The sequence below is a fragment of the Arvicola amphibius genome, chromosome 6 (genome assembly GCF_903992535.2).
Source record: "Arvicola amphibius chromosome 6, mArvAmp1.2, whole genome shotgun sequence".
In the NCBI taxonomy this organism is placed as follows: Eukaryota; Metazoa; Chordata; class Mammalia; order Rodentia; family Cricetidae; genus Arvicola; species Arvicola amphibius.
The window spans coordinates 63,252,174-63,271,402 of NC_052052.2; the positions used below are offsets into that span (position 1 = coordinate 63,252,174).

General features: G+C 44.4%; 1 protein-coding gene across 1 annotated transcript in view; it reads left to right on the plus strand.

Annotated features, from left to right (window-relative positions):
- Positions 1-19,229, plus strand: part of Frem1 (FRAS1 related extracellular matrix 1) — a 115,152-nt gene that overhangs the window by 55,284 nt on the left and 40,639 nt on the right. Inside the window, exons 21-24 of the mRNA XM_042055309.1 lie at positions 2,206-2,350; positions 5,949-6,090; positions 9,763-9,958; positions 13,277-13,541. Of these exons, the coding sequence (XP_041911243.1) occupies positions 2,206-2,350; positions 5,949-6,090; positions 9,763-9,958; positions 13,277-13,541 (748 nt within the window). The remainder of the gene's footprint in view (positions 1-2,205; positions 2,351-5,948; positions 6,091-9,762; positions 9,959-13,276; positions 13,542-19,229) is intronic.

Sequence of the window (19,229 nt, forward strand, 5' to 3'; positions counted from 1 at the left end):
CCCCCAAAGATGCTAACAAATCATAGAAATAGGGGGAATAAAGAGTATGTTCTTCATTTGTTAAATTCTTCAGACTGAGCTGTGGGTTCTTGATTAACGAGGAGTGTACAACCTCAGCCAGACACTGGAGACAGTTGAAGACGCAGTGGAATATTTTCTTTGACTTTTAGAATACCGTGAACAATTACCATGAACAATTTTATTTGTGATTATTGGTACTTTAACACAGAATTTTAACATAATTTAAAATTTCTTTTTCAAACTATTGAGATCATGGGACTAAATTTCAAGAGGCTAGTCTGCCAAAATTTCAACAGTTGAAACAAATATAGATCCACATGTAATAACCACTCATTAGTCTCTGTGGACAGAGTGTGTTCTTTAGGGAAATGACACAATGGAGCAGGCTGAATTGTTTTTTAATTACTTTTTAAACAACCTTATCCCATTTTCCATGTATAAAAATACTTTGAAAAATTTGAGCAAGTATGCAGTTCTAGAATTAGTGCCTGATCTCAGAGTCCTTTCTTCTCTGTGTGTTTCATTTCCCCAACCTGGAAGGTCTTCCCTCACCTTGGGTTGCCAAGATGGCGCCTTCAGAACAGGGCGCTCTCCTCCCACAGGAAGCCAGCTATTCTCCAGACTTTGTCCTGGCACTTTTCTCTTTCCCCTACTGTCTTTCCAGTGTCTGTTTCTCTAATTAGAATGGAGTCTCTTTGTCCCAAAGGTTATTTTGTAATAGTTGCAGATGCCATCTCGTGTCTGAGCCTTAAAAACCAAGTCACAGTCTCAGTTTCTGTGAATTGTAGAGAAATAAATTCCGGGACTTCACGGCTGATAAACACCAAATCAGTTCCCATGTGCTGCAGACAGTAGTGTTACAAACATAAGGAAAGGGAATAACAGCTTAAAATCTACCCCCGGGAAGTATGGTTTTTGTTGACCATTCATTCATTCATTCATTCATTCATTCTTTTCTGTTTTCTGAGTCGGGTTACATAATGCAGGTCTGTAATTCCAGCATCTAAAGAGCCTGAGACAGGAGGATCAAGAGCTCAAGGCTTCCAAGGCCACCCTTAGCTACGTAGGGAGAGTTTATTTACAGGGGAAAAAAAGACAATTTAAAGAAGTCTATTTGCATTCATTTATTTATTTTGTGCATTTGGGGGACTCGTGGGATTCCTAGTGCTACAGCTGATGTGTGGAGGTCAAGGGTCAACCTGTGGGACTTGGTTTGCTCTTTCCCCCATGTGGATTCTGGAGCTCAAACTCAGGTGTAAAGACCAGAACCTTTACCTCCTGAGCCATTCAAAGACCCAAGAGAGTCTTTTTAAAAAAATGATAGTATTTGTTAATGTTATCAGATTAAATAAGTGTCATGTATGCATTGGACAAATATAAATAACATAGTCAATTCAAACAAAAAATAAATAGTTTATATGAATGCATATTTTGGTGACATTTTTAAAAGTTAGGTTTTTCCTTGCACTTTATTTTTGGTTCACTTATGGCTATATTAAACACAAAGCCAAACAATTTGAATATATTCTCACAAACATCCTTCCCCTAAACATATAGAATTTGCCAACCCCTGCCATTTTAGGTAACTCACAATCACTTCATTTATATTCTCAACAGAACCTGGGATGCTTTCGGCAACCATAGGGTTTTACCCTATGGAAGTACTCCACTACAATTTTTCATGGCTGTGTTCTATTTTAAATGTTTTTCATTTCTTGGCATTAGTGGTCATATGTCAGCAAACATTTTGCCTAAATCTCAGTATTTCTAGAGCTTCATTGTGCATTTTGAAAATAGCAACTAAAAGTTTTCAATTGATTATGCAAAGGATCAATGGGTAGGGTTGAAAGAAACGTGGCTAAGGGGTGTTTTTATAGTGAAGTTTTGAACTACTTAGGATTCATTTTGGTGCCTGGGTAATGAGAGATCATATTTTTAATTTTTCACATGTCATTCACTTTCTCAGATTTGTTAAATACTACATCTTTGTTATTACATGGTTTATGCGGTTTATATTTTAGAAAAGGAAATTTACTGTGCTATGAATGACTCCACAAAGCAAAGTTCAAGTCACTTTAATGCACTGGTTTGTGCACTGGACACTCCAAAGCCTGGTATTAAAACAGAGTATCTGTGAGACGTGGCTGGCTCGACCAAAGCAAGACTCTTCTTCTCCTCTTTCAGGAATGAAGCTGGCGTATGTCCATGACGACTCGGAGAGCCTCACTGATAGTTTTGTGATCCAGTTGTCTGATGGGAAGCATATAATTCTTAAAACCATTTCAGTTGCCATCACCCCAGTGAACGATGAGAAACCAACGCTAAGCAAGTAAGCTGCCTGAAAGGACTCACTTCCGAGTTCCACGAAGTTCTGTGGCTCTAGGTACACGGGGAGAAGCAAGACTTCCCTTGCGCCCATCTTCCACAACTGCCTCACCGCTCAGGCATCGGGAACTTCCGGTGTAAAATAATGCGAGGAAACGTGACCTAAACAATTAGTCCTGAAAGGATTTGACTTGTGCGTGCACGTATTCTCCCACATGGGTGTACACAAACACACAAAATGCAAACCATAACTCGACTGAAGGGTGACAATGTTAACTGCCGACAGTCCTCACAGTAGATTTCATCAAACGTTTTACTGAGAGTAATCAAGAGAAATACCCAGTCTCTCTTGTTGAGTCGTCTTGGTACTTCTCTATCAATTTGTACTACGTCCCGTATGGAACAACACCACACTATGTCATCTCACAGTGCTACTTCTTAGAATTCTAGTGCTATGAACTGTGAAACTGGTTGGCAGTTCCCTCACACAGGGCCAGCAATCTCTTCTGCGCTGTCCAATGTCACAGTTCACAGACTGCAGAGATCCTCAGAAGGCCCCGGAGGCCTTTAGGGATAGCTGCAGGCATGTGTCTGGCTCTTGAGGTCTCTGCTGAGACTTCCCCTTATTGAATGGTGTCGCCATTAAGCATTAAGTAGACCAATTGAGTTTTATCAAGCTAGGAACACCTTCCTGGGAAGCTTTCAACTCCCAAAATTTCCTGGACGTTGTAGGGAAAAGAAACCAGGCAAGTGCCCGTCTTACCCTGTTAGAACGGTTCCTTCAAAGTGCCAATCACTCCATAGAAAGTGTTATGGAAATGTCAATGGTGGTGTTTGGAAGGCTGCTTCTCAGACGCCAGCTAAGAATACATAGGAAATGTCTGTGTCCTTATCTCAATGTGGGGATGTCAGATTGGTGTGACATTCCTTTGTAAGTGTGGAAGATGTTGTAATGCTGGAACCCAGGAGGAAGCAGGATGATTTCCAGGCTCACCTGGGTGACACAGTGAGTGTGACATAGCATTGACTGTATAAGAAGACCTATGACAGCGGGCATGGGAGGATGCTCTCTTTGTTGCAAACCTCTTTGTTATCATCACTTGAAGGATGCAGCAAGATGAAAGCTGATGTTGGCTAAGTGCTTATTAGGTGGAAGATACTTTACTAAATCCTTCATCCACTCACTGACCGAGACCAGAGAAGCAAAGGAGTCTGTCCACTGTGAAGCCCCGGCCTCTCTACTAAACCCCAGCAACAGCTACAGCTACAAGAGCCCCAAGTCTCTTTCAACCCTGCTTCAGAATCCCTCCTTTAAAAAAATATCGTAATCATTGAACCTATTCTGTGGGCCACAGTGTGACATTTCAATACATCCATGAAGTGCAGTGATCAGATCTGGCTGACTGGCCTGTCTGTCCCATGGGACGTTTATCCCTCTCCCTTTCCTGTCTCTTCCTCTTTCTTTACCTCCCGAGGAAGGAGGCAAAGATTCCCCTTCCTCTTCCGTCTGTGTTGTATGGTAGAACACTTACTGCCTCCCAGAGCACCTTCATTCTCCTCCTACATCTCCACCTGCTCCCATTTCCTTTCCTCTGTGTCCCAGTGGTTAAGAAATCTTAAGTCAGGGTGACTCAGACAGTCGCTTAGCAGAGGTGTGACCTTAAACATGCCACTTCACGTCTCTCTGTCTCCCCTTCACCCTCTTCGTGGATGGCGAGGATGCTTGCTAGCATCTTTTCATAGTATGACATGTCAGAATGCTTGAAAGACTGTATACAGTGAGTGGTCACAACTCTTCTTTGTTTTCCATGTTACAAGCCGTTCTCCTCGTTCACACAAAGACAGTCTGATGCCCACCATGTTCATTTCGGCCAAGAGCAGCTTGGTCTTTGCCAGCACTTGACCCCATTTCCTTGATGGTTCCCTTAGATGCTGTGGTAGGTGCTTCGGTTCCTGAGTCCCACGACCTCGGTCCACCTGTCCTGTGCACAGGGACAGTGTTCCACTTCAGATGCCCACAGTCTATGGCTCCACTCTCCTCCTTGGGGAGCTGCAGCAACTGACGCAGATCCGTGGGATCAGACAGGCGATAACCACAAAGCAGACAGTTGACAACCGTGGGAGATATTAGATGAGACAAATGTCACAGCTTCCTGTCCTCCAGAAGCTAATCCAGGTCATGCTCTGTGTGGTTCCCATCCTAGCTGAGCGCTGTGGTGTGCATCTTCAGTCTCAGGATGGAAGGCCGAGGCAAGTGGATGTCTCGAACCTAAAGGTTGGAGACATCCTGAACAACTTAGTCGGGTCTCTTTTCTTCAAAAAACAAAACGAAACAAAACCAGAAGTTAAATTTAAAGGAGTCTATTAGGATTGAGTGCCAACTGCCTTCAGCAGTAAAAACATCCATTATTGCCTTTTCCTTTATCCCTAGCTCCCATCTTTCTATTTCTAGAGTCCTTTCTAGATGAATTATCTCTAACACAGTCCCTTCCCCAAGGTCTCTTTAAGGGTAGCCCAGACTGTGATGCTTGTCACCCAACATGTAATGCTAGCACTCTTTTCCTGCCACATTCATCTTGTTCATGGTCACTCATCTTGGAAAAGGCCCTGCTAATCTCCATAAGCTCACCAGCAGACTCGTCAACTCTAGACTCCTGCAGTTGGTTCATCCGCTCCATTGCAGAGGTGGATGAAGTCCTCCTGATCCGATCAGGGAAGTTGCCGGTTCTGGGCTAGTAGAGAGCCTTCTTTGAATGGGAGGGAGTGTAATAATGCCTTGGGCATTGCTTTCTCTGCAGAAGACCTGGTGGTCCCTGATGCCAGCTGGTGAGACTTGCTGTCCTTCGTCCCAAGGCCAAGGACTTCGAGCATTCCTTTGTTTCTCAGAAGTAAAGCTGTGGAGGCAGACAGTAGTTACGTGTGGCCTCACTATGATCACAGTGGAGAGCTGGAACACTGGGGAAAGAATCCCTTCCACACTTGGGCGAGGCCAGGGAAAGGCTGCAGAGCCCACACGGAAGCTGCAGCTGTCACTGTCCCGTCCGCTCATGCTTCCGGTTGGTGTCCGGATGCCAGGAGTCAGCCCAGCAGCTCTTCTTCAGGAAGATGAGCCTGGGAAGATCACATGCACCACGACCTTTTCAGGAGGAGGATGAGGACATTAGAGGACCACATATAACCAAAGAGTATTGCCTCAGGAGGGCATTCAGGAAGAGCGTTAAGGCACTATATGTTACTTTCCATAGGATTCTGTCTGTCGAGTTAGAACTATAGTACCTGACCTACTTTCTTCATGGAGACATAGGAAGCATTTAATGAAAGACTGCAAGCAAAATTATTACATAAACTACGTTTAACTTAGAAAATTGGAAAGTTCTACTCCTGTAAACAATGAGAGGCATCTCTCACGTAGCACCCTAGTCGTGACTGCTGGCTCTCACCCCCTTTTCAGACTTTGGTATATTACTCAGTTTCCAGTATTTTGGGTGCTAATTCTTACTTCTTAGTTCTTGAAGGTGGAATCTATGCTAACCGATATACGTGTTCCCTGCTGAATTGCGCCCTCCTTTTTCATATCAACATGGGCATTTTCCTTTCTACAGGAAGGCTGAAATCTCTATGGCCGCGGGCGATACGCGTGTTCTGTCTAGTGCTGTTCTTTCTGCCATCGATAAAGACTCTCCCAGGGAGACCATTCACTATTTATTCGAAAGGCTTCCCCAAAACGGGCAACTTCAGCTTAAGGTAAGTGGCCCATGAACACATTTATTTAATTTATAATAATTATTATTATTATTGTTGTTGTTGTTGTTATAGTGCTTTTGCATTTTTAAGATTTATTTATATATTATGTATACAGTATTCTGCCTGCATGTGTGCCTGCAGGCCAGAAGAGGGCACCAGATATTATAGATGTTGGCTCACATCGATTGAACTCAAAACCACTGGAAGAGCAGCCAGTGTTCTTAACCTCTGGGCTACCTCACCAGCCCCTAATTAATTATTTTTTAAATGTATGTGTGCCTGTGTGAATTTATATGTCCATGCAGGTCAGGTTCCCTGGAGCTGGATTTACAGATGGTTGTGAACGGCCTGCTATGGGTGCTGGAAACCAAATTCTGATCCTCTGCGAGATCAGTACGAGCTCTAACCATTTTGGCCCTAGAATGACCCTTTCACCTTTATTTCCAAAGCAGGTGTAAATTCTATCAGCACATACCTTCATACAATTGAAATTTACTTTCAAATGGGCATATTTTTCACTCAAAAATAAAATATTTACTTTTCCTTTGCCAGGAGGAGCTCATACCCTTCTGAATTTTCTTTATCAACTTGTAATAAATCCAACCAATATTAAGGCTCTCCATTGCTCTCTTCTCCTGAGAACTGTCCCTAGATTTGGAAGGAAGGGCCTGCCCATTTGGAACAAGCTGACTTCTAAGGAGAATCCAGCATATTTTGAGGTGTCTACATCCTCACCAGACTTTTTTCATGTTGATCCATGGAACTTAGATTATTTTTTTCTTTTTTCCCCCATCTGCATTTCTCTTTTCCATCAGAAGCCTTTTAAAATTGTTTCCACACCCCCTTCTTTTCCTCCGTCCAACCCTCCTTCCCTCTCTTCTACTCCTTCATCCTAACTCTGTGCCCCCCCTCCCATCCCTGTTCCGCTCTCTCTCTCTTTGCCTCTCTTGTTTTTCTCTGTCATGATCTAAGCTATTCTCAGGAACATGACAGTGTTTAAAAATACGTCTTTATTAGTATCTTTATTTTGAAGTCCTTCTTCCCAGCCTTATGCGATGTGGGAAAGAATAAACTCTCGAATCAAAAACTACACTAGAGAGTGGTACATGTGGTGGTCCTCCCACCCCACTCACTGATGGCCAGTATGTCTTAGTATCTGCTGCATTTGAATCCAGCAAACTGCATGGCAGGAAATCAGCATTCCTGGATTTGTATATATACTCAAACTTTAAATTGTACCGAGCGGTAGTGGCACACACCTTTAATCCCAGCACTCAGAAAGCAGAGGCAAGCGGATCTCTGTGAGTTCACAGCCAGCCTGGTCTACAGAGCAAGTTCCAGGACAGGCTCCATAGCTCCTAGGAGAAAGGTGAAAAGCATGGAAACATGAAGACACAGAGGCACATGAAGGGTTAAATTACCCGGGTCCCATGCTAGCTGTTCCAGCAGCTTGCTTACGCCCTGCCCTCTCCATTCCTTTTAGTTCAGTAATAGCAAATTTCCAGTCTATTCAGATTGCGGGCATGATGCTTAATGATTAGTCCCACGTGAATCATCGATCAGCCTCTAGAGAAGGTCATTCCACTCACAGGTCAGAATGTTTATGTGAACGGTAGCTAGAGACTAGCAACAACCTCTAGCCAGCCATGGTGTGACTGCCTGAACGCGTGAGTCTTAATCTAATGCAGGCCAGTTCAGAGCGGAAAAGCTGCAAGGCTTCACCCTGTGGGGAACAGCTTGATTGTCACAGAGTGTGGGTACCACAGAGAGTCAGAGAGAAGAGCAATCACTGATTTAAATTGAGGTACAGCTGTGTCCTTATTTCATTTCGAAGCGTAATGAAGCAGAAACACAGTGAGAGCGCACACGTTTGGGTGGCTTGGGGCCTGCGTTGCTTTGGATATGAGAAGATCCAGATGGGGCCAGGGTCCCAGCAGGCTGCACACCATTTTCTCACACCTCCCTCGGGTTCACTGAGGCTGGTTGACTGAGGCTAGGGACCGGGCCTCCAGGCCTCGTGGACTCTTAAGACTTCTTGTCTGCTTGTTAGCGCTGCTTCAGTTTTGTTTGCTTGTTTTTTTATATTTTGCATTTTTTCTCTCTCTCTCTTTACTTCTTTTTTTCTGGCATCAGATGATTCTGTTAAGTCAAACTCATATTTGGGAATGCAAATGAAGAATTAGAAACAAGAGAGCAAATGATATCTTCCCCGTATTTATTTTCTAGGACAATATTACCAAGAGGAGAAATTAAATAGGATCTTATGCTGCCTGGGTTAAGAGAATCTATTTGAAAGTCTCTACTTACAAATAGACCTCATCAAAGAAGGAAACTAGCTTAACTACTGCAATATAAGTAACTCTACCCAGGGGACCTGCAGTAAGACATACGTCTGCAAATGTCTTGTGGGCAAAAATACCAAAGAAGAAATCCCACCAAGAAGAGCAAGAGAAGGGATGACGTAGAGAGGAAAGCCCAAGACTTGCTGGGAATTGGGGGTGGGGTTGACCAACAAATGACCAGAGAGGTAAACCGCAGTATGGTTTATATTGTGGATCACCGAAAGTGACGTTTGCCTCCAGTTACATGGAATGAGTTTTGTGAGCCATTTTTTTTTTTTTTAAAAAAAAAAGCTATGCTTGGAACTTAGGAGTATTTAAACAGGACGATTAATACAATATAGGTTTAATAGTTTATTCCATAATACTTTCTCAGTTGTTATCCAGTTTGCCGCCATAAAAGCCTCTTCTAACAACAACAGCCACAATTTCTGCCCCCAAACTATGCAAAACACATACTTAACTAGGATTGACTTGAGTTGGGCTTCGAAGATCCCGATGTAAACTGTGGATGGCACTGAGAGTTAATAGTTTTCATTGACTGTGTGTGCATGTGAGAGCATGTGTCTGTGCATGTGTGCATGTGTGTATACATGTGTGTGAGACAGAGTGTGTGTATTTGTGTGTGTGAGAGAGTGTATGTGTCTGTGTGTGTAAGAGAGAGAAAGGGAGAGAGAATGTGTGTGTGTGTGAGAGAGAGAGGGGGGGGGAAGGAGAGAGAGCATATGTGTGTGAGAGAGAGAGAAAGAGAAAGAGAGGGAGAGAGAGGGAGAGGGGGGGGGTGTGAGATGGGAATCTGATGGCTTTCTTTAGGTTTCAGTAAGACTACACAGTGGGCTGGGGGAAAATGCCAGTTCATTCTGGTTTTGTTTTACTTGATGAGCTTGGAAGCAAATAAGCCACCTTGGGGAAAAAAAAAACAAAAAAAGATTTTATTAGTTGTGCAAAAATAAAAACTAAGATAAATAAAACTTCTAAACTTCTAAAAGAAAAACATTTAATTTCTAAGCAGCCCGTTTCAGCAGCTGATTGCCTTCCTGTTCTCGTTAATTGGGATATTTAATCAGCCATGATTACTGATGATAAATACCTTGGAAATACCAGTGGTGTTGAGTGATTTTGTCAAAAGTACACTGGTTGAAGCTGTTTTTCATTCGAGGTCTTAAAGTATTTTAATGTATTTCTTTGAAAAGAAAAATATAAGTTTCCAAGGCAGAAACTAATCTAGAGTTTCCCCCAAAGAGTTCCCACTAGAAGTTTTTTAGGGTACGGGGGAAATATCCACTAATAGCTAGGGAAGCCAGGGCCCCTGACTAACTGTGGCACTTTCCAGATAGGAAGGGACTGGGTCCCTCTCTCAGCTGGCATGCAGTGCACCCAGGAGGATGTGGACCTAAACTTGCTGAGATACACACACACTGGCAAGATGGATTCCCAGAATGGAGACAGTTTCGCCTTCTACCTCTGGGATGGGGACAACAGATCACCTGTGTTTGACTGTCACATCATCATTGAAGATTCGCGGAAAGGTGAGGATGTGTTTACCCATGCTTCCCAGGACAGAAATGGCCAGAGGAAGTGGACTGGGGTAAGTGCACACACGCATGTGCTGTGTGGGGGTCAAGAGCCTCTCCTGACTTCCACTGGCTTCAGGCACGAACCTGGGGCACAGACACACACTCAGGCATCACACCAACATGTGTGTTTATCACTGTTACCTCAAAGCATCTGCAAATTAGATTTTCATTTGAATTTACAATGGTCTTTTGAGTCTTGCATTTCAGTTGGAGATAAACAGCTCAGTATGCTCAAAATACCAGTTTGGTTATTTGAAATAGAATTCCATCATCTTGGCACTCCTGACATTTTGGAATGAATAATCTTTGTCACAGGGAATTTCCTTGTGAACTGTGGTATGTTTAATAGCAAGGCTGGCCTCTGCCAGTAGAAACCAGTATGATCTTTAGTTAATGATAACCAAAGATACCTCCAGAGTTTGGTCAGACAGATGGCTCAATGGTTAAGAGCATTTATTGCTTTGCAGAGGACCTATGTTTGGTTTCCAGTACCTACATGATGACTCCCAGCCATCAGAAAATCAAGTTCCAGAGGATCTGATGCCCTCTTTTGGCCTCTACAGGAACTAGTCACACACACACACACACACACACACACACACACACACACACACTGAATAAATAAATGTAAACATAAATATACTGCTTGGTGTTTTATTTCCCCTTGTTTTCTCAAGAGGTTTGTCTTAGTTACTTTCTATTTCTGAGATGAGATACCATGACCAAGGCAATAGTGGAGGTTCAGTTTCAGAGGGTCAGTCTTCCTAATCAGCACAGTGGGGAGCTGCAGGCAGGTAAGCATGGCTCATTCCCTAACCAGCACAGTTGGGAGCCGCAGGCAGGTAAGCATGGCTCTACAGCAGCAGCCAAAGGCTTCCATCTCATTCACAAGCAGGTGGCAGAGAGACAGCTAATTGGGGTTTGGGTTTTTGTTTGTTTGTTTGTTTTGGTTTTTTGAAGCAGTGTTTCACAGTGTAGCCCTGTCCATCCTGGAACTCACATTGTAGACCAGGCTGGCCCGAAACTCAAAGATCTGCCTGCCTCTCTGCTTTAAAATTAAAGGCGTGTGCCACCACACCTAGCGGCTTTTGCGTTTTTTAATCTATTCCACGTATTTTATCTTTCTTGTTGGATATTTGCCCATTTGATGCCAATTGTTGAGAAGAGAGTAGCATGGTGCAGTGGTTATGAGTTGTGCTTGTAGCTGGTGACTTGGAGCCCCTTCTGGCTGTACTTTTTATTAACACAGCATCTAACAGAAGTAGCACCTCCAGACTCTGATGCTCGTCTGTGGGTTGCCATAAAGCTCCTCCTCTCAGTATAGCTGAGCTCATGGAAGAGCCCACTACTGTGCCTGACACCAAGCAGCCCTGCTTGTTTCTATTATTTACTTATTTTATGGTGTTAATAATCGAGCCTTGGTTTTTGTGCATGCCAGGCAAGCGCTTTATAACCGAGCTACGTCTCCAGCTAATAGCCTTATTATTTTAGATGTGATCATTTTTAATAGCTGTCTAGTGAATGAAACTGGATTATAACCCCTGGTTTGTGAAACATCATCAGCATGCACTAATCACTTCTATTTCGCGCATTCAAATGCTCATCTACGGGCTTTCTTAAGCATTATAAACAGGTGTATTATAAAATGTGCCACCGGGCGGTGGTGGCGCATGCCTTTAATCCCAGCACTCAGGAGGGAGAGGCAGGTGGATTGCTGTGAGTTCGAGGCCAGTCTGAACTACAAGAGCTAGTTCCAGGAAAAAAAAAAATGTGCCCTTGCTTCTTCCCTGAAGGGTTTGCTCAGTCCTTTTGACTCATCCTTTTCTTTAGTTAGAAAGGATTCCCACAGCAGTTAGTTTTGACTTGATTGTAGTTTGGCCTTTGTTGTTTATATTTGCCTTGGGCGTTGTATTAGTTACAGTCCCCATTGCTGTGATCAAATACTGAGAAGCAATTTTGGGGAAGAAGGGCTTATCTTGGCTCACAGTGCTAAGGGGACAGTGCATTCAGTCAGGAAAAAGAGAAGTAAGGACTGGTGGTCAGCTTGCTTTTCTTTTTATTTATTCTCTTCTCATCCCATGGATGATACTGCCTACATTCGAGGTGAGTCCTTAGCAGTTAAAATGTCCAGAAATACTGTAATAGATGTACCCAGAGTTGTATTTCCATGATGATCCTAAATCCAAACAAGTTAAGAATGAAAATTAAGCTGGACCGTGGTGGCGCACGCCTTTAATCCCAGCACTTGGGAGGCAGAGACAGGCAGATCTCTGTGAGTTCGAGGCCAGCTTAGTCTATAAGAGCTAGTTCCAGGACAGGCTCCAAAACTACAGAGAAACCCTGTCTTGAAAAAAAAAATGAAGATTACGCATCACAGGAATCACATGTATTTAATTTAGGGAGTTTTGAGAATGAGTGCTCTGTTTGCAGCATTTCCTCCCTTCCTGCTCCTCTCCAGAGCCTTCCATTTCTTCCATGTACCTCCCACTCCCTCTCAAATTATTGGCTCTTCCTCTTCAATCTCTATTGCTACGTCCATACGCACGCAACCTGCTGAGTCAATTTAATGTCGCTCATGCATATGTGTGCTTAGGTCTGACCACTGGGGATTGAATAACCTAATCAGGGGCTCATTCCTGGACAAGACTGGTTCATCCACTTTCAACAGCTGTTAATTGCCTGTAGTTCTCCATCTAAGGGTTGCGCCTTGTGAGATTCCTGCCATGCACATTGATTGGCATGCTTACTGGTATTGTTGTTTTGCAGGTCTTGTTTAGATGACTGTAGTGTTAAGATTTCATGGGTGCAGCTACTCTCTCATATATAGAAAACACTATCTCTGCAAATATTCTGATCATCCAACTTCTGGTGTTTCCAGCCCCTCTTCCATTATGTTCCCTGAGCCTCAGACTATGGTGCAAATATGTTGGTGTTGGAGTTGGGTGCCCCAAAGGCAGTAGTTCTCAGCCTTTTGACCAGTTGTGGGTTTCTGTAATGGTTGTATCTCCTGCAAAAAGAAATGTCTTTGATGATGGGCGAGAGATTTTATAGCTGAGGAACACCATTGCTTGCTTTTCTCCCCTGGCAGCTTGCATGACCCCTTTTACCCTTGGGGAGCCAGTCCTGAGGGAGGAGCTGGAGGAGCTGGATCTAGACCAGATCCACCCCAGTTCCTCCAGGTCCTGAGTCTGAAGTGTGTGGTACCTTCGTCAACAGGGGCATCAAGCATTTTTAAATATGAATCTTAACCAAAATCTCCTTGCCACACAGGTGATATTGTGATTCATGCAAAACCACTCGTGGTAGCCAAAGGTGACAGAGGTTTCTTGTCGACTGCCACTCTCCTGGCTGTGGATGGAGCAGACAAGCCCGAGGAACTGCTCTACCTCCTCACGTCCCCGCCGCAGTATGGCCAGGTGGAGTACGTCCACTATCCCGGAGTCCCCATCACCAGCTTTAGCCAAATGGACATAGCAGGACAGACAGTCTGCTATATACACAAGAGCCGGGCGGCCGTCCCCAATGACAGCTTCAGGTGAGCCCATGACATTTTTCTGAACCCATCCTTAAATGAATGCCTAGGAAGAGAAAAGGAGTGAAGTTAGTATATTAGCAGTAGCCATTGTGCTGTGTTTCTCTAACATCTTACATAGCTTCAGGATGCATGAAACAATGCAATCCTTTAAAGGAGGGAACATTAGGTCCTTTCCGGCTCCCCTATAGCTGGGGTTTCTTGTTTCCTGACTGTAGCAAAGGTGAAAGCCTGCTATTAAAATGATAGAAGCAATGCAAATCACCAGGGCTGTGGTTAAAAGCTAAGTGTGATCTGCAGATCTGTGTTCAAGCTCTTCTCTGAAAGGAACACAAAGAACCGACAAGACCCCCCCTACACGCTCCAGAAAGACGCAGAAATGTAATTTCCCCTTTCCGAGTGCATTTTTCTATCTGAGGAAAAGGCGCATATTAGCATAATAAATTTGGCATGAGCAGACACTGCCTTTTGACACAACATGTTCCTGTAACTATATCATAAATCACGTTGTCACAAAGTGGATCATATTTCCCCATAGAAACCGGGTTATAATTGGGGACTTTGCACCTGCTCAAGGGTTCGGCATCAAATAAATCACTGGGATGAATAACGATTTGAGGTGAAAAGGCAAAGATACAACACTAATGCAAATCTGCCTTCATTTAAAATGTGGAAATTTGTTTCTAGCCTCGTAAAGCAGAGAAATTGGGAGGGCTGTGTCTAGCGATGGGAAAGATGGCTGGTTTGTGGTCCTTGATAAAATTGGAGATCCAGGCCAGGCATGAGGACTGGGCAATCTTGGATTAGGTAGTGGGTCTATGATCTGCCCCTGGCTTTCACCAGTTAGAGAGCATTAACTTATCTGCCATATATACAGGACTTCTGATCCCAGTAAGATGTTTACCATGTCCATTTAACCTCCCAGAGTGCACCATACGGTAGCACAGGCATACTAGACTCCTGTGTTATCCGGTGGGTTATAAACTCCAATAAACTGCCATAGGATAGAAAGGCACCCGCACTCAAATGGCTTCCTTCTCTGTCATATCTTACCCGTCTAAGTTCCTGCTGTGGTGAGCAGTCTAAGCATCGGAGAGGATGATGTTGCTTGTGATTGGAGCTTTCAACGTAACTTCTGAGGGTTAGTCTAGATTAAGTCCAGTGTTAAACAACAACAAAAGCACCAACAGCCAGAAGCCAATACTTCCTTTTATCTCTCTCTCTTTCCTCTCTCCTTCCCTCTCTTTCCTATGTGTGTTCCAGAGAACAAGTCTGGATGTTCTTCAAATGCCATCCATCTTGGTTTTGAGACAAGGTCTCTTATTAGTCTTGATCTTACCCAGCAGGTCAGGCTGGCTGGCCAGCGAGCCCAGGAAGCCTCCTGTCTCTGTCCCCAGCACTGGATACAGAGCAGGCCAGTACACCCAACGTTTTTTATGTGGGTTCTAGGGCTCAAATTTAAGTCCCCATGCTTTCAGATCAACCTTTACTAGCTGATGCACCTCTCCTGCCCCCTCTGTCTCTTTAGAGATGTCCTAAAACAGGAAGATAATTATTTAATGGAGCGATATCTTTACTGAATCTGTGCTTGAGCATAGCTGGGCATGAGTGAAACCGTCCGAAGAAGGAGCTTCCTCATCTAGCTGGCTCTTGTGTTTAAGTGCCATGTTGCCATGGTGAAAATAGAGGCTAAGAGTTGTGTGTTGCCTTTGTGACTGACAATTCCATGGGCTTCATCAAGTTACCCGACCACTTATATTGTTGCTCCTTTCATGGGCCTGAGTAGTGATCATTGTACTCGCCAAACAGGGTCATGGCGAGGCCCGAAGGAACTGGGCATGTGATGTGCGTACAACATCTGGCACATAAGGACACCTGGGCGAGCACTACCTGCTGTTGTTGCTGTGCTGGTGTTGCTGTTGTTGTTTAGTGTATTCCTTCCATGGCCACTGTCTCACCTTCCGTCTTTGCAGCAGCAAGCATGATCGTGGAGGAATATGGAAGGTTCAGGCAGGACCCGTGCTTGCTCCTTCCTCTCTTTGCCAAGGGAAGTGGGTGCTTCTTGGTCTAATGCATGCCTATCAGAACCAGGGCTTTTGACTTTAGACGGATTTCTGGACCTTCTTGCTTTTCTCCGTTCCTGTGTCTCTAGCCAGTGCCCACAGGACTGTCAGCTCCAGACATTAATGGCTGGCAGAGGTATCAGTGAGCTGCCTGGGGAACCAGTGAGTGATCACACACAGATGTAGGGAAGTGAGGGCCAGGTTATAAGATGGCAAGACCTAAACCCAAGTCCGTTACTTAAGGACAAGTGATCCGATGAAATGCTTAACTCCCATCAGCAAAAGTAACCTTAGCTGGTCTACTTCTCCTAGGAGAATCTGCTTTCTTTAGCTCAGCAGGGAGTTACTTGGGAGCAAAATCCAAGTTCTTGGGCCTTGTGCTAGTTTGGATAATTTCAATACCCACTGTAATCTGTCTTTGAAAGCCCTTCAAGAATCTGATGCCTCAGGATCAGCATCCCTGAGCTGGCCTAATTCATTGTTCTGAGTGTGTTCTAAACGTCTGTAAGGATTTCCAGAAGCCATCCCAGGCCCTGCTGGAGATAAAGAGAAGAGGGGCTGGTTCCAGAGGGCCCTGGGGTCCTCACCTCAATGTGCTAATTGGACTTCACTTTGTTTTGCTTCTTGACATCCTGTTTCCTACATGGGTTTTGCACACTGGGTTTCTTGGAAGGTTTTCTTCAGCAGAAATCAGGAGCCTGGTTTTCTAGAGCCAGGGACTGGGTCTTAGGTGGTGCAAAGGTGTTAAGCTGTGAGGGTTGCTGGAGAAAGAAGCCTCATGGAAACCAAGGACTGGAGAACGAAAGGCTGGCCCCACCTGCTCACTCACTCCTCAGAGTGGTTCCCTGGGAGGTCCGGGATTGGTGTGGCTGTGCCCTAAGAGCTCTGCATACTTAGTTTCCTCTCTTTAACAAAGAATACGAGCCCTGGTCTCTGTGCCCTTGAGGAACATCTACCCAGGATTTAAGAAATTGTTTCCTTGTGTATATTTTTGTAGCACTTATGGAATTGAGACTTTTAATATGCAGCTATTTCTAGATTTGAGTTAAAAAGTCTCTTTCTAAATACATTTACTGGAATAAAAAAACAGTTAAGCAAAAAACAAATGAACAAACAAATAGAACAAATAGAGCGAAACAGCAAATTCTGAGAGGAAAGGTAGTACAGGCTTGTGGGCTTCACCAAGACGGCCTTTGAGTGTCTCGGGATTAGAAAACAGGGCTGCAGGGAGTACACACGGGGCAGGAAGTGTTCATGTTTTCCAGAACCCTCGTTTACCTGAGGGGATGCTCCTCTTGTCTGAACACCCACATCGATCGCCTGGGGCTGGGCGCCAGACACTTGCAGTCTGTCTGTCTCCCAGGCCTCCAACCACCATCTTGAGAATAATGTGCTTCTTACCAGTTTGTGTGCAGAATCCTAACGTCCCAAGAGGCAAAGGAAGTCACCCAGTTGAGAATAACAATCGCACATCAGAACTTACTGGGGGAGCTGAGAGCTTACTTCGAATGAAGTATTCTTTGCGCTGTACCTTTCTTGTGTCAAAAATTTGTGGAGACTCTGTTTGTGCAAAGGAAGCCCCTCCATGTGTCGTTCTGATCTGGGGCCAGCAGTTTTACATATTTATAATGGAAGAGCCGCGCATCTGCCCAAGATCCACATTTTAATCTTGCCATTTCGCTCACCCAATCACAGGCTGCCGTGTTGTTTGTCAGGTGGCTCAGAACCAAAGCTGAGTGCCTGTTTTAATGAAAGTGTGATCATGGCGCTTTTTAAAAATTAAATATATGCAACCAATCTAATCACCTAAATTTATGTTGCTCGCTGTTAAATTTGGCAAGGAATTTGGCTGGGTAAAAGAGATGAATTCTATGGTAGTCGAATGTTTCCCCTTTCTCTTTTTAATGTAAGATGTGGCAGCATTAATTAAATAGGGCTTAATGGTTGGATTTTACCTTCTGCAAAAATATTTTGTGAATCATAAATTTTCCCCGCATTGTTTGGTGCTGCTGGCCTGGAAGAGAGATTTGGCAGCCCACGCTAGGACAGATGACATGGAGCGATTAGCAAGCTGACTTCAGCTGCTGGCGGCTGGGTCCTGAAAGAACATGTTAATGTCCTCCATTTTGACATGCCGGCTGGACTTTTTTTTTTTCCTGAGGAGCTGGCGCTATTTATGATTCCATTTTTATCTTTTAAATGCCATGACAGATGGCACATTCTTCAGCCAACTCCATTGCCAGGAAATGCAGGAAGCTCGACAGCATTGTGGTAATGGTAAAATCAGACCAGGCAGACACCCCCAGATGAATCCGAAGTCATTCCCCAAATTTCACAAGAATGCTGGTCATCCTGGCAGTGTCTTTTCCCCGGGAGGCGGATACCAAGGGAAATCAAACAAAATGGACCTGCAGAAGGAGCTAATACTGCCATACGGCCAGTTTCCTAACCTCAGGATGGACACTGTTGACTCACAGAATGTGTTTGCAGGGCTTTAAAGGGAGGCCTGGGCGAGTCTCTCCGCTAGCCTTTTGCAGGCGAAAACTGTGTTGACCTTGTTCGATTGCTGTGCTGGCTTCGCTCTGATGGGAATCCAAGCAGAACCACTCACTCTGTCTCTCACCTTGGTGATGCTTCCCCGCCAGTGAGGAGCGTCCATCATTATTCACAAAAGTGGAATGATGTATTTGACTCAGTCATGTCTGGAAATTGCATCTTTTTTCACCCCTGACTTATTAGCTTTAGGTCAATGCAGACAGCTGCTTCCGTGGCCCAGCTGGGAGCACTGGCCTCAGTAAATGTATTTCTTACTCCTCCGTGGTCCCTGGCCTGCTCACCCTCATTCCCATCTGTCTGATGGCGCATTGCCTATTCCCCAGGTGGTCAGATTCCCCAGCATCAGGAGGGGAGGTGTGAGAGAAGAACAGCATGGCTCAGGAGACAGTTCCAGTGTCCTCACAGAGGTCATGGTTGGCCTTGACAGTGAGCTTTGAAAACCTGTCTTCAGAGGACATTTTTCAGAACCAGGTCTTTAGTCAAATATTAAAAACGGCCACCTCAGAGGAGCCAGTGACTCACCGCAGCTCACACTGAATCTTGTCGCTCCCAGTTCACCTTTGCTTTTTGTTGCCTTCTTCCTTTCTCATTACTACTTAACAGCCCTTTAATGGGACACGAACTCCATAACTCTAAGAGCAATGGTAATATTAAGACTGCGTATCACGAAGCTGAGGATATGGCTCAGTGGTACAGAAGCTTAGCTGTGCAGGTGTGAGGAGCTGAGTAAAAGCCCAGGTATGACCGCACATGTCTGTAATCTGGGCGCTGAGGAGGTGGAGTCAGGCAGATACCTGGAGCTCACGCTCTGCCCACTGTTGCTATATTCATGAGCTCCAGATTCAGTAAAAGACCTTACCTTAAAAAAGAAAAAAAAAGTGCAGAGAGAAATTGAAGAAAACACCCAGTGTCACTCTGGGCCTCCACATGCATGTACATGCACATACACATGTACCCACATATAAGTACACACACCCACTGGGACACACACACACACATATGCATGGAATAAAAGTTTTAAAAAATTAGGAGTCTGGATGCCTTTTGGCCTAGATTATTGTTATTGTTTATT